The sequence below is a fragment of the Lichenostomus cassidix genome, chromosome 9, assembly GCF_008360975.1.
Source record: "Lichenostomus cassidix isolate B80296 chromosome 9, HeHo_3.0, whole genome shotgun sequence".
NCBI lineage: Eukaryota > Metazoa > Chordata > Aves > Passeriformes > Meliphagidae > Lichenostomus > Lichenostomus cassidix.
This window is the reverse complement of record NC_139490.1, coordinates 16007519-16023127: the sequence shown is the minus strand read 5'-3', so window position 1 is coordinate 16023127 and position 15609 is coordinate 16007519. Positions and strand designations below refer to the sequence as shown.

Sequence of the window (15609 nt, the reverse complement as noted above, 5' to 3'; positions counted from 1 at the left end):
GGTGAGCCTTAGGAATGTATAAAAATACCCAACTTTATTAGTGGGTTTTATGGGAGCATTTCAGACTATTTGTCAGACCTCTTACCTTTTGCAGTTAACAGTAACGTATAACTGCCAATTGATTAGGCATTTATTAAAAGAGCTAACAATCATTTATTGGCCATTTGTAAAATGAAACACCACACAGGTGTCTGTAGGCTCAGTTATCTGGCCCTGGGGCAGCAAAGCACTGGCTTATCTTAAGTAGCAAAGTATTTCTGTAAGTCAGGGGAACAACTGATACACATTTTACAGTTGGGTATGTGTTTTGGTCATCCATTGAATTGGAGATTAAATTACAATAAACTGTGTTTCTCTATGAGACCTATGAGTGATAAATTTTTTCCCTTTACAGTAATTTTATCATTGTACTGGCTTGTCCAGTTGGACAAGTCTCAGTGTGCACTAAGTTACTGCAACAGAGTGGCAACAGCTACTCAGAAAAATCTCAGAAGTCAGATCTTTATGCAGGAACTACTAAGAAACTTGCAGGGTGATGGATTCACTGTAAGGAATAGTCTTCACCGCAACTAAAATTACATGATAGAAAATCCTTTTCACTTATAATTTAAAGTTACAGAGTTAAATTCTGTCAACAGCACATCAACAGCAAATTCTCATTTTACTCATAAGATGTAACTGGAATGTCCAAGGAGTGCTTTTCCTCAACAAAATACAGGATGGAAAAAGGACATTCCACTAATTGCGATAGGAGTCTGTGGGCCAGTGGCTTGACCTTAAGCCTTTACAAGTCAGTGGCAATGAGTGGACTCTTGGATTCATTTGGTCCATCTCTTTTTAAAGTCTGGAAAAGCACATTTGCTGTCTGGTGTTTCTGCTCACACTTGCATAATTCACAATAGGAAAGAATAAAAATGAGAAGAGAAAACAACAATATGCATTTTTAAAGTTAACATTGGTCAGATTATGGCTCCTGGCACCAAACTTCAAAACACAAACACAGTGGGAGAAAAGCAACTTGAGAGTTTATTTGCTTATGTTACAGGTGATATGTGTCTATACGTTAACAAGATCAATGTTTTCTTTGCTATGCATTGCTATTAGCCATTGCTTTTAAGCTGGGTATTTAAATTTCCTTCCTACTCTGGAGATGTGAATTTGAGCACAGCCCATGCTGAGTTTGCCAGGTCACTCCATGAGGAGGCTGCTGAGCCTGGTTCAGTGTGTTAGTGCTGATTCACACATTATGCCAACCAGCACCATCCCTTCAGAGATTCCTCTTTAAACAGAAAACCCGAAGCAAGGTATAGGGAGTCTCTGAACCCAACGAATCCCATTTTCTAAATCACTCAGATACCAGTCTGAGCACCCTGCCTGTGTCTCAGCTGTTCTGTGTGCCAGGAAGTCATGTCTGTATTAGATTTGGGTACTCTATTGTTTAGCCATTCCTGATATAAATCAAATTGCATGATGTTGCTGTGAGGTAACATCAGCTGTGGTTTCTCATACTGAGGCAGGCTCTTGCATCTTTGTATTCTTTAAAAACTCTCATACGGTTTATAACTTTAGCACCTGTTGATTAACTGCATTTCAAATTGGAGTTAGAAATTAATGATTATGGAAGATCTCTGTCTTTTAGTAATGTTTTTACTCATTGTTAAAAGGAAGTTGTAACCACCAACAAGAATATGATCATCTCTGAACATTCAGTATTGGTTTTTCTGAACATTTTTCCCTCCCAATATTTGAGAAATGGCATTTACTCTAAGAAAATAATCTTTGACTCAGTTTCACTATCAACAGTGGAGAAATTTGAGAGCACATGTCAAAATTTCTCGTAAATAAAGCAACTTAAAACGCTGAGGCATTTTCCCTCCACACATTATTTTGCTAATTTTATATTTCTCTAATTTAAAGTTTTTGGCACTTTTTCTTGAAAGTGCTAGAGAAATATAAGGACTTAGGAGCTTTGCTGGTAAACTGGTGTGGTGGAGTTCTTCATCTGTCACAGCAATAAAAGTTAGTTAAATCTTGGGATCTAGTACTGACTTCTATAGAAATAGTGCTGAAGGTCATGTATTTTTTATAGTTTGGAAACAATGAGGTCCAATAAAATGGGGAAACTAATGGAATATGTGATGTCCCCACATGTCACATTTTTGTAACTTTAGGACTAGTTTCAATGTCCTCCTTCTTGCAGTTCTTAGGTCTTCCAAAGTTATGGTCTTGTTTCCATTCACTTTCATTCTTCCATATTCAATTTTTGGACCTTTCTCTAGAGCAGTATCTAGAGCATGCACCCTGCTGCCTTCAGCTCCCTGCACTGTGTGAAGTGTGGCTCACAAGCAGTTGCAGCACAGATGCCACAGAGCAGCAACTTCCAGCAAGGGGAAATGCTGGAGAGACTGGGTTAGTAACCCTCCAAGGCAATCTGAGACATGAGAGTGTTACAAATGCAGCGTACAGGAGATCTCTGTATCACTGAACTCTAGCAAAGTGTCTGTCCTTTGTCCCTCCTGTGATTGACCTAATACAATATTGTATTTTCCTTTCTATTTTACAGTGAATGACAGGAAGTATAATGGTGGGTTGCTCGAGTTCTGCATTTATTGCTTAGCAAAGGCATAGATGAAGTTTTGATTTTTCATGAGTGATCTCAATAAGAGTGCACTTTGTGATGATCCACTGAGATGCATGAGATGACTTTACACAGTATTCCCAATGTCAGTTAATTTACAGGCTCTTCCTATGGCAGCACTAGCATTTACAGAGTGTGTTAACAGTGGTCAAGCAGTACATTTCAGGCAGTTGTTTGGTGTTTGAAAAAAAACCTTAGATGAAAAGAATACGTTTCCAAATAAGATAATAATACAAGCTCAGAGAGATCTATAGCTAGACTGATTGCCAGTATGAAAATGCAAAGCAGAATAGTGAATTTGTCACCTACAGTTTGCTTTATTAGTAGCCTCAGCAATAATCTGAGGGCTACTGGAAAATTTGAGGCATAGGATTATGTACAGAGCTGGTTCTGTGTAAAGTAACTGTGACATTTAGTAATTGAAAGCAATGAATCATGAAACTGGAGGTCTGGAACCAGAGGTGCTGAAGGCTTACTAATCATTTGCTAATTTAATTTTAGGATGAGTATTAATTGCTCATAATTTTGAATCTTTGGGAGTTCCTGGAGTTCCAAATATTCTTGTCAGTCATTTTTAAGTGGTGGATTAGTCAGGCCATAGAGCGCAACACAATGTAGTCAAGTCTTTTAGTGACTTCTAAGTTTGAAAAAAGGTGTCCAAAGTTTTTTTACAGTACTGCATCATGTAAATATATTAAGTGACAGTGTAGTTTTCCCAGGGACTCCAGTTTCACAGTTTTTATAGGGACTCTTGTTTTCATTTTTTTATAGTAGTATTTCTTGAAATAAAACATATTTCCAGAAGTTTAGAAATTCAGAATAATGTAAATCAAAACCTTAAACACAGCAATTGAAATGTTATAAGAGCTGTAAAATGTGTTGCATATGCTGTTTCATAGTTGAAATAGCAGGTGTCAGTGAATCCTTTTAATATTAAACATATACAGGATAAGATTACAGGGTGCTCCATCCTGCCCATTTTGTCAAAATAAAAACTAGTGTGATGGGAAAATTCTTTCCAATTCTTAGAGGGAAAATAGAGACTGGTCTTGTGTCCCTCTCACAGAAGAATTTGTGAAAGGTCAGAAAGGGCAGTTTGTGTAGTACTGAACACCTTGTGTGCACTTGTGCTTGTGATGCGAGTATGTAAATGCACAGGATCATTCTAATGTGGCTGCTGGCGGCAGAGGAAAGCTTCTAGAAAGCACTTGAGGCACTCCCAGGGAGGAATTTGCAGTAACGCTGTCCACTGTCCCCAGGGAGCATTCCCAGGCACTCCAACCTGCATGGAGAGTGTCTGCTCTCACAGCTCACCTTGCACATCCTGTGTGTTCCTGAGCATACTGTTTCTTTTCATCACCTTTGTATTAATAATCAACTGTTGTTTTGAATTTGACAGTAACAGGAGAATGGGTTAGCAGTACCGAGCTGTATGAACGAGTAACTATCCTGGGCCAAATTATGCTGTCTTTCATGTCAATATTACTCCAGAATACCTCTGTCAGAGAGAGGGGAATGACTGCAAACTTAGCCTATAGTTCCATCCTGATTTACTGACTTTTGCAGCCCTTGGAAGTAACAACACTCAGTGGCAGTGCAATGGTTATAGCTCACAGTTAGCAAAAGAAATCTTGTCCAACACAATTTTCCAAGTGTTCTTCTGAAGTCTTTTAAAACCATTTTTATTGAGGTTATTTTTACTGTTTATTCAAACAAACTATAGTCAAATTCTTGGATCCATGAGGTCAAACGGTAAATTCCTGTTGGCTTCCAACGGGTGAGGATCTCTCTGCTCAGATTTTCTGAAACCTGATTCTGCCTGAACTCCTTCCTGCCTTGGACAACTCTCCTTTTGTGAACATGTGCTAGGAGGACCTGCACTGTCAAGCTGAGTGTCAGATAGCGAAGTAACTGTTGCTGCTTAACATAGCCCTCCAGCGCTTGCCCCCGGGGCACAGGACTGCCTTCTAGGAGTGGGATTTCTCACCTTCCCGTGGAAATACCCTGCCCGGCCGGGGGGCTGGGAACCATCTGCACCACAGAAAGTGCCGTCAAGAGTTTCAGTGGGAAAGAGAGTTTGGAAACTCCTGTCTGAGAGCAGGCGTGAGGGAGGGAGTATCTTTTCCTCCCAGAGGATGGTAAGTGGCTTTCAGAAAGCCTTTCTTCTTCACCTACTGCAGCCTGCCAAAACCAACCAGCATGCTTGGCTCTGCTGAATGCTGCATAGCACTGCACACAGATTGCACTGTTAGAGACCACTTTGCTTACAGATCCAGGAGACATTTCTAATAATCTCCTCCTGCTGCCTTTTCTTATTCTATTGTATTTTGTGTTGGTTTAAGATCACTGTGTTACAGCCTCACATCAGCTGTTGGGCTTTTATTTTATCTGTTATGCAGTTTTGACAACAAAAAGGGTATTTTTATATGACGTCCATGACCACATATGTAGTTTTCCCCATTCTTCAAGAGTCAGCTCCTCTGCTCATCCAGCAGGAGAGGGAGATGCTCACGAGGGCCAGACGCAAACAGCATTTCCCTCAGCCCCATAACCTATGGAATTTCATCACAATAAGTGGGAACATACAGTACTAGGAAAAAACTATAAAAACACAACTGAATCATGGGCCTCTCCTATTACCCAGAGCTTCTGATTTCACCTCAAACAAACCAACACCATTAAAACAAGGCAAGCAAAGAATTTAACAGCCAAGATGTCAAGAGGAGAAACAGCTGAAGGGGATATGGTGTTGTCTAAAGCCCTCATGTAAGCTATAATGGAAGATATTATTTTAGGTCATTAGAAGTTCACACACCACAAAAAACCACCCTGCTCACAGAAGTGTCCAGAGCATGAAATATTGTGTGGTGACATCAAATGTTAGAAAAGTTTCCTCAAAAATTAATGAAAATTGACAACATTTTCAAACTTAGTAACTACTAATAGAGCTGTGTACAATATTTCAAGTATTTCTTCTCCCACGTGGCATTTTTAGCAGCACATATTCTCACGGGCACTCGTGTGAAAAATTATAGTGCACCTTCAATGAGAGCTTTCCTGAAACACATCTTAGCACTGGGAATTAGCATGGCTTTATCTTCATACCACACTTCACCCCAGTGGCCTGGCTTTGGAGGAGCAGAACTGCTCCTGGCACTTGCTCTTCTCTGGTTTCCTGCCTGCCCGGTGTGCAGGGCTAAAGTTACCTGGGGCTTGGTTTGGGACAAGGGGGTATGAGTGGGACTTATGTAGCACAGAATGTTTTTTTACTGAGAACATTATATATCCATGCATTTCTATACCTATTTATGTCACACATAAACAAGTAAAATTTTTCACAGCAAACAGAGTCCCAGGCCTGGTGCTGAGGATGTTTCACTCTATACTTTTAGTCCTGCTCATGGATTTTTCTTTTCACAGCCCTCATGTTTTTCATTGGGAAAGGCTATGCTACATGGGATCATTTGGTTTGTATGTAAATTACAGGTATCACCATGTCTTTTTTCAGTAGCATCCATGTGTTCAGGAAGTTGCAGACACCTGCTTGGGGCCTGTCTGGTGCACTTTGTCCGGTGCTCCTTATAGTGATAGTCTAGTTCCTGAAAAGCCCAAAAGTCTGACCTCACATCATGGATATTCATCCACAAAAAGATACAAGATGTTGTCCACAGCTGGTGAACGCAGCCAGCCCGTGTGCAGAGTTATGTTCATCAGTAGCTGCTTAATTGTATTATTGGATAGTATTTTCTTCTTTTTCCATTGTAACTATGACTCTCTCTGACAAACCAAACTATCCTGCTTAGTTAAGAACAAGGAAAGAACCATGTCCATTTCTCTGTCTTGCTTGGAAGCCCCATATTTTGAGCACTTTTGTGGGTGTTCTGGTGCAGTGTGTCACAGCACAGCAAGGGCCAGCATTGTCCTGCGGTCAGTGGTCCAGGAGCCCAGGGCCAGGGCAATAGAAAACAGAAATAGTCAGCTGTGACACCAGGGACTTCCTGGCAGTGTGAGTCACTGTCTGTTCCCCAAAGCCTGTTCTGAGTTTTCCCTGGGATTATGTGCTTTTCCCAGCAAATTCTGATGTGGCGAAGAGCTATGGCATGTGCTGACCTCTGGCTTCAAGTCGTGGCCTCCAAGAGCGATTGAACTGGACATGCTCTGCCCATCAAACCTCTGCTCCAAGATGCTTCTGTGGTCTAGTTCAGGGCAATCTAATTTAAGCAGTACATGTATTTGGAAACCATTGGGACTGCTAATTATCTTCCTGGAATAATACAAAATTTCAAACCAATGAGATATGAGGTCAGGCCCACTGCTAATGTAGGCACTTACACACAAAAATGTACCATTTTCACTTCACAGAGAAGGGAACTACATTGTCTAATTTTTTTCTTTGACCTTCATAAAGCATTAAAACACCCACCAGAAGGGGTATTTTCTTTTACTTCAAAAGATTTTCATTTTGCATTGTTTTGAAGATATGTACAGTTGTTTTTTCTTAGTTTAAGAGGGGTTTATAATATTACTTCTTGTTCTGTGGCACCACGAACACAGAACCCAAGAGTACATAAAAGATCCTAATAAAATTTACTTTCAATGTATTGGAAATAAAAATATCAGAAAACTGAGAGCAAATAGTAAAAGTAAGGTGACAACATAGACTGGTTTCTCCTAAAGCCTGCAAAAAATTTGGTGATTAAAACTGTATATAAAAGTTCAGTTTTGTATAGTGGAAGAAGTTTCTTACTTTTTGTTGTTGATGTTCAAGTTTGGCTCAAGCATTTGCTTTGAAGAAGATTTTTGAAGGAAAACTAGAGACTGTTGACTAATCAAAGGGTGAGTGTGTTTACCAGGCACTTGTCAGACATCCTCATTTACTCTTGCACTCAGTCACATTCAGGTGAGAGAATTTATCCAACCACTCCACATTCCTGTATGCTTCCTACACATCCAGTTATCACACAGCTCTTACTGCCTGCTTAGGAGCAAGGATTTGAGCCAACCTCCAACACCTCCTTGGTGAATGTCCAAACTTCTGGGCCTTTGCCTGGTGCTTTTCTTCACTCTCTTGCTCTATCTCTAGATTTTTGTAAAAGAAGGTGTCCTGTACCTTGGGTAATCTAATGAGTAGAAATTCCATCAAAGCAAAAATTGACGTACCATCAGCAAATTTTGTAATCCAAAGGATATTATGGGACATAGTACCTGATACACATCCTGGAGTCTCCAGGAGGTCCCTTCTAACAATCCTAGCATTAGCTGCTGTCTCTTTCTTCCCTCTTGAGTAAGAACAGGCTTTGGGCCAAGATTCTTTGGTCAAAACCAAGTTTTCCTCTCCTGTGCTGTGTCTTGTTGGCTGTTACCTCCAGTACTGATGCATTTTGTGCCTGTCTGTGTACATCCACCTCTGCAGCCAAGCTCTGACATGCTGCAGTATGTGCACTATTCCTCAAGCACGATGGGATCTTTCCCAGGAGAGCTGTATAGCTGTAAAATGTTTTGAATGTTCTACTTTTTTCCATAAATTAGGTTGTAACATCATTATTTTTTGTGCCTCTCACACTGAACAAATTCCTTGTTATGATTTAGCAGGGATATTAGCAGCCTGGTGCATGACCAGAGGGGCAGGCTGAAGCCAGAAAGGAGGGAGGATGTGAAAAAAATTAGTGCTGGAACTAAGTGTGAGTGTCATCAATTCAGTCATTGGAAGGATTAGGACTAAGACCTCAGTGTTGAACACATTAGCTTTAAACACCTTGATAGCCCTTCTGAAGTTATTGAGGGGTTTTGCTGTGATTAAACAGCTGGGTTGAGTCCTGGATTGTGAGCCTCAGTGCCTGTTTTTTGTATATGCACTGAAAATTTACTTAACACTCTGGAACTTCGTATCAGCAAATGGCTATTGTCATTTCTGTAGTTCATTGATCTGCAAACTGGGGATGTCCTCTTAGGTCTGTTCTGCAGCTTCCAGAGGCCATGCACCTCTGTTCCTCATATTTTTATTTTGTTGCACTTAAGCACTGAAACTATTAAATAATACCCTTTAACAATTACCCTTATTTCAATTTTAATATTGAAGCTTTTTTTCCCCCAGGCCTTTCAACATCATATGTGCTCACTTGGTGTGTTTTAGCAATTGACTTTGCACATCCCAGTTCTACATTTCCCCTGAACACACCATTACTGAATGCAGTTCCAGGAGAGGACTGTGCCATGTGGACAGAAGATGCTGATGGGAAGGACTTAGCCATCAAACAAAAGCAGCATTAAAAAAATCCCAAGTAGACTTGAAAATCTGTGTCTGGGAAAGTGGGAAAACTCCAATTCTCCACAGTAAATCATTCACTAACCGTAACAAAATACAGTGGCCAGTATAAAAAAAGGATTTTGGAGCTGCCTACTCTCGGGTATATTTTAGGTGCTGTTTTGGGGGGGTGGCAGAGTGTCTGTGTAACTGATACATTCTACAACTCCATTTCTATCTTTGGGAAGTTGCAGCTGGCATTTTAGAAATTAGCATGTCAAAATGCTGCTTCTGTCCCCTTGAATAGCTCTTTGAATGAAGGAGATCAGCTACCACAGGACACCGTGTTGGCAATGCCATGTGTGTGGTATGGTGGTGAGCAGGGGTGATGTGGGTGTGACGCTCCCACGGTGGCTGTGCTTGTGACACTTGGTGACCGGAGCACACCGGGTGCCGTGGGCTGGCACTGGCACATGCTCTGCCTGTGATGTGATGGGCTAGAAAAGACAAGGTCTTTCCCAGTGCCTATGAGAGGAAATCTATGCTCAAGCACTGTTGTCGTCAAGCCCGGAGCAGAAGGCACTGTGCTGGTGAATGTTTGTGTAATGAATTACTGTGCAGACTGTGTCCCTGTCCTTCCCCTCGGAGGAGGACCCAGCCAGGCTGAAGACACTGCTGTGTAAGTACTGAGCTCCACTGGTGAGCAGAGTGGCAGGAGAGCTGGGTCAGCTAGAGCCTCCCCAAAGCTCTGTGCAGTCAAGGTGAGGGTGGGAGGGGAGGATCTCCAGTTCAGTCACTGAGTTTTGGGCCAAGCCTGGGCACCCAAAGAGAGAAAGTCTCGTGGCCATGACAGATGTTGTGCCTCATGCCCACCTGCACCACACTAATGTTAGATGCTCCAGAAATGTAAGATAAGTATTCAATTAAACGAGCAGGCACAGCAGCACTCCTGAAGAAATGGCTTGGCCATTCAGGAGGACACATTGCAGATAAGCTACTCGTGTAAGTCAAAATTCATGGGAACATTCAAGAACAAAATTGATTTCATGGTTTAAACTTGTTTTATTCAGAATACTATCCAGTGTATAAGGTAAGCATGATTTTGTGATAAAATTCTATTATATTGTTTTTCCCCTATTTTTTTAAACAAAAAACCCCACATTTCTGCATTCTATTAATTTTTCTGTTTGACTACATCATTTATTATTACTTCTTCTTGTAGGCTTGCTTACATTTATTCCTTTTTCTTTGTTTCCTGCTATGAATCTGAACATTTGCTTTATCTATTATCAATAAATGCTAAATATGCTTCATGCTGAACAGACAAACTACTGAGATCCTTAGAAATTTCTGTAGGGGCTTCTAAGCAAACCAGCCCCAGTTCTAGGGATGCAGTGTATGCCCATGCTTGGCATTCTAAGACTTGTGAATGAAATATACATTATTAAATGTATTCAAATACCCTTAGTAACAAAGATACATTTCCTTCATGAACGACAAACGCTGCCAAAGTATTGCTACACACATTTATTTTCATGACAAGAGCAGAGATGTACCTGGACAGCCCCTGTGAACATATTGTGTGCATTTACTTACACACAAATCCTTAACTCATGACTAGTGTGAGAAATAAATGTGGGGACACCCCAGACATCACTTCAAATTTGCAAAGTAAGTATTGAGAGGAAGTTTTCTGAGCTGCAAGTATACAGTGGGATATCCAAAATCAGTGAACCCTTTCTGAAGAGTTTACTATCAGTGATTTCCGTTCCAGTCTAAAGCCTCTGAAGACACAGCATTTTCAATTGTGAACACCCCACTGAACTCAAGTGAGGCCACATTCTCAGCTTCAGAGGGGCTGTGACATGTACTTACAGCTAAACATATGCTAACCTCCACTTTTGGATCAAGATCACATTTTCAACTATTCCACATGCATGAAAACATGGAGTTTCTAAACTCTTGGTGCCTTCCAGTTAATGACATATCACAGAGCAGGATAGGTTAATCCATATAATTCATATGGAGTTCATTAAATCATTTTAACAAAATTTAACAGTTATATTTAGCTTGATACTCAGAAATGTTAACACCCTGCTTTTAATGTGACAGATTGGATTTGGAAAGCAATATAAAACATGGGCTTCAGTGTGTAGAATTTTTTATTTCCACAACTTAAGGATGTTGTTAAGATCCATGTGCATTTTTAAGATCTATTCCATCATTTAAAATCCAGCCTAGATAGCCAAAGTGCTAGATAGCCAAAACCATTTATCTTTGTTAGCTTTTAGTGCTCTGGAGAAGTTAAAACAGGGGTCTTTTATTACCCTTTTTTTCTTAAAGTAGTAGTTAGAAGTAAAGACTAACTCTCTTTCTGTTGTTGGCATAGAGATTTTTATTCATATGACCAAGACAGTTATTTGTATGTTTTTTCCCTCTTTTTTTCCCCTTCTTATCTTCCTCCCTCCACTTCCCCCAATAGGTCACATGTATGCAGTGGTTGCAAGGGGACCACACGATGCTGGACATGATTGAAAAAAAGCGTTGCCTCTGCAAAGAAATCAAAGCTCGCCAGAAATCAGAGAAAGGACTCTGCAAACAGGACAGCATGCCTATTTTGCCAAGTTGGAAAAAGAATGCCGGGACCAAGAAATACAGCCCTCCTCCTTATTCCAAACAACAAACTGTTTTCTGGGACACTGCAATTTGACAGACCTGTGGAGGATTCCCTCTGCACTGTGTTGCACCGAGCACAGGTAGCCTGCTTTCTTAATAAGGCCAAGGCTCTAACCTAAGACTTACCTACAGGTGGTGAACTTCCTAGGAAAAGACACACCGGTACAGTGCTCACCTGTCAATCAAGAGAGAGATTTAAGTTTCCAGCTGGATTAAGGCATACATGTTTATCCAGGATTTTTTTGGATCCAGAAGATATCAAAATGTAAATATTTCGCCAATATATTGAAAACGCTCAAACTAATACACTGTTTAAATATATAAATATATATATATAAATTCAAAAATTTATGGAGAATTTTACTATATACTGTTACTGTTATACTGTTTTATTACCTATTTTCTATGTTCTATTCTACTGTTCACCCCCACCCCTGCCGCCACCATTTTATTTCTCTGACCTGCCTAGATGTGGCCTCTGTACAAAAGCATGTGGTTGTACGTGTTGTTGAAGAGGACAATGTACAAAACAACTCGGTGCTAGGACTGTAGAAGATAACTAGAGTCGTACTTGTTAGATGTCCTTAGCTTCGGGGGGAGGGATGAACAAAGGAGAGAGTTCTGGTGGGAAACAGCAAACCTGCAAGCACCGAAAATATGAGTGCTCAATGTGGGTGCCCAAGTCGCATTTAAAATATTAATTGTTCTGCATCTGTTCTCCCATAACGTTGATCAGATAAATTGCCCTTGGTTTTATATGAACCAGTTACTAAAATGATTTGGCCAAGGAGCTAAATTTTCTGCAGCAAAGCCTGCGAGAGAATCTCTTCCTTCATGACGTTCCGTAGATTAGCAGAGACCATGGTTCACTGTGACTAAGCATTGTACAGCCCTTGGCGGAGAGAGCCGCTCGCTCAGCGGGTGGAGGCAGCGCCGCCGCAGCCACCGCCCCGTCCACATTTACCCACGGGCCAGAAAATAAAGGCGACACAATCTGTTTACGTGTTTATTATTTTTAAATCCAGCAACACATCCCTACTTACGCTGTGTCAGATTTCCTCGTGTTGTTTCTGTGGGCTGGAATTCAGAGCCCTTGAAAGGCAGTTGGGAAATCCCTCTTGATTTCATGCGGTTTTGAAGCAGAAGCCCACGTAACGTGTTCTCCCGGCTATGCCGTTCTTCTTCCTGGCTGCTTCTGGAATTGGCTTGCAATCCTGTATTACATTACACCCATTTTAACAGAATATCATGTCATGACCAAAGAATTATGACCTCCTGGTTTTAACGGGAGAAAGAGATGGCTTATCTTGATTATGAGGGTGAAATCCATGCAGTGAAATATCTTCCAAAAGGATCTGTTGAGAATGAGGGGAACTTGTATTGCGGTGGAGTATGGGGGAAAAAAAGATCTATGGCATATATTTTGTATATTAAAATTTCTATCTATGTGTCTGAAGTTTGGTAGTACAAAATTCCCTCTTTAAAACAATCATTTTAATGTTATATTCGCCAAGAAGAAAAGGTGTGTTGTTTGAAACTTCTTGTTATATTGGCTTTTCTTTGAAATTATATTGACAGCATTGCCACAGCTGTAATTGCTGATCAAAAAAGACCAAAAATAACAAATTTTAGAAGGTTTTTGTAATCTATATTGCTAAAGTTTGAGTTTCAGTAATGCTTTATCAGTAGTAGTTTCTTTTCAGCCTCGGAAATAAAGTTTTTAAATATTTTATAACTAATTAACTAATGTATATTTTGATGTCCAAACTGAGATTTCTGTAAAAGATGAAGTGTGTGCTTATATGTGTGTATGTATATTAGCATTATTGTATATGTATATATGCATATGTGTACACACATATACATGTATATATGCATGTATCTATATATACCCATAGATGTGTGCATACGTATATATCAGCATATGTTAAATACTGGTGTGTTATGAGTATACAGTGGCTGGAATAGGTACAGAATTGAAATGCAGGTTTGAAGACCCCCTCACAGCCAGAATGGCAGAAGACATGAAAAAACCCAGAGGCTGTGAGGGAATCTTTGAATACATGTTACATCCAAAAGACACCAACTGTATATTCTGCTTATTCTCTTTTTTTTAAAGAAAGAAAATGGCAGAAGAAAAACTCCAGAGATCTCGCAAAGCTCCAGAATCTGCTGGAAAGAAGACAACTTGTTGGTCATGAGAAATCTGTTGAGATAACAGGTTCATTTTTCAGCAAGTGTTCATGCTTTGTCTTCCTTGTAATGTGGCAAGAGAAGAATTTCCCATATCCATGTGTGAAATACTTAGCTCAGCCCTTTTCCCCAGCTGCACAAAGTCCCTGGTGACAAAAGGCAAGCTGGCGTTCAGTCAGTTGTGACAGTCCCTGTCCTCAGCGGTTTCCTCCTGAGCAGTTCTGTTAAAGCCGCGCTGCCGGAGCATCGCTGGCAGTGCAGACCCTGGGCACGCCTGCTGGGGGAGGGCAGGCATCAGTGTGAACAGTCCCGTGTTTGCTAGTGTTTGTTCATATCGTGTCCTTTCCATATCGAGACGTAATAGGAATAATGATCAGGGAATTGAAGCATTCTTGTCCTAAGCAGACTTGCTTGTTCACTTAGCCCACCGCAAACTTCTTGTTTTGCTTTTATTGCTCAACACTGTTTATGTTGTCCTTCCTAAATAACTGCCCACGTGCTTCCAGACCCCCATTGTATCCCATGGAAACAATGGCTTTTTGTTTTAAAGTGCGACAACATGAAAAACTAAAATATTACTTAGCACTTACCTTGAAAGCACTTTAGAAATGTGAAGTAAACCTCATGCTTGCGAGAGCTGTTTTACTGAGGAGGGATGTGAGGCTCAGGTGGAGTCGTTTCCAAAGGTCAGGGACAGAGGCAGAACAGGACACAGCCACTGCCCTGTCCCCTGACTGCTGGCCCACCCCTCGCTCGAGTAAAAGGCACATCGTCCTGCCGAGAGCTGCCATCACAATGCTGTCCAACATTCCTACATCACCTCTTGTCTCAGCAGCTTCTGTGTCACAGGGTGAATGACAGTGCTTAGTTACACACGGTCATTAAAGCTGTAGTCTGTATAAATATGCAATCTGTATATACATACAGATCACATATATACACACACTTATGGAGACTGTATATATGAAATTGTTTGGTATGCACTTATTTTGCTTTAAACTCCTGAAGTTAAACATTATAGTGTAGCAATTTGTGTAAGGTGCACTGTGATTTCAAGAAAGCACAGTAAAGTCACAGGTCTTGTTATTCTTGCACTAAAAATGTGTTTACGTATATTAGCCAATGTATGTCTACTTTATCGCTCCTTTTGACAAATTAAAGCAAATGGTATAAAATAGTATGGGGTTTTTTGGTTTGGGTTGTTTATTTTTAAGTGGACAATGGCACTATGTTTTTAAATGACAGGGTTTTTAAATAAAATGAAATCATTCTGTGTTCATTCTGATGTAATACATTTACCAATATCTTGAAACTGAATGTCATGTTGCTTTTTTTTATATTTCATTAGAAATTGTCAGGTATGTGCCTGAGATTGTGTAGGACTAAGGAGTAGCTAGAGGCTAACTGTAATCATATATTATTAGCCGTTTCTATATACACAGTATAAATACATATTAATTTTCTTTTCATTTTTGTACTTGATTTTTTTAGGTAAGATGTAATTAAATGTACTTTGATACTTCTGAAGTAATAAGATGTTGTTTGAAGATCAATTCTGCTTTCTTTAGTGCATTGACAATATTTTACAATAATTTAGTGCTTATTTATTTGTGCTCCAGTGTAATTATAATAAAAAGCAATAGTTTAAAATATTTGGCTGTTCATTTTTGTTTGATGGTTTAAGTTTAGAGACAGGTCATTCACTAGGGATTAGCCAGAGATTCCTGGGAAGTCAAGTCATGGTTGTATATTTATATCATTCCCTAGGAACATTTTAATCACACCATTTGTTGGAGGAAATTAATTAATTGCTTTAATAGGTTAGTATTTGCAAAGCATGCCTGGTTGCAGCTAATGC

The 15609-nt window shown here is 40.1% G+C and overlaps 1 protein-coding gene across 6 annotated transcripts in view; it reads left to right on the top strand.

Annotated features, from left to right (window-relative positions):
- The window catches only part of NYAP2 (neuronal tyrosine-phosphorylated phosphoinositide-3-kinase adaptor 2), a 160643-nt gene extending 145242 nt beyond the window's left edge, over positions 1-15401 (top strand). For 5 of the 6 annotated variants that reach the window (XM_085069621.1, XM_085069620.1, XM_085069619.1 and 2 more), the window contains one exon: positions 11365-15401. In XM_085069621.1, the coding sequence (XP_084925747.1) occupies positions 11365-11592 (228 nt within the window). In that variant the 3' untranslated portion in view covers positions 11593-15401. The remainder of the gene's footprint in view (positions 1-11364) is intronic. The other variant, XM_085069622.1, reaches the window with a different exon arrangement.
- The last annotated feature ends 208 nt before the right edge of the window (positions 15402-15609 follow it).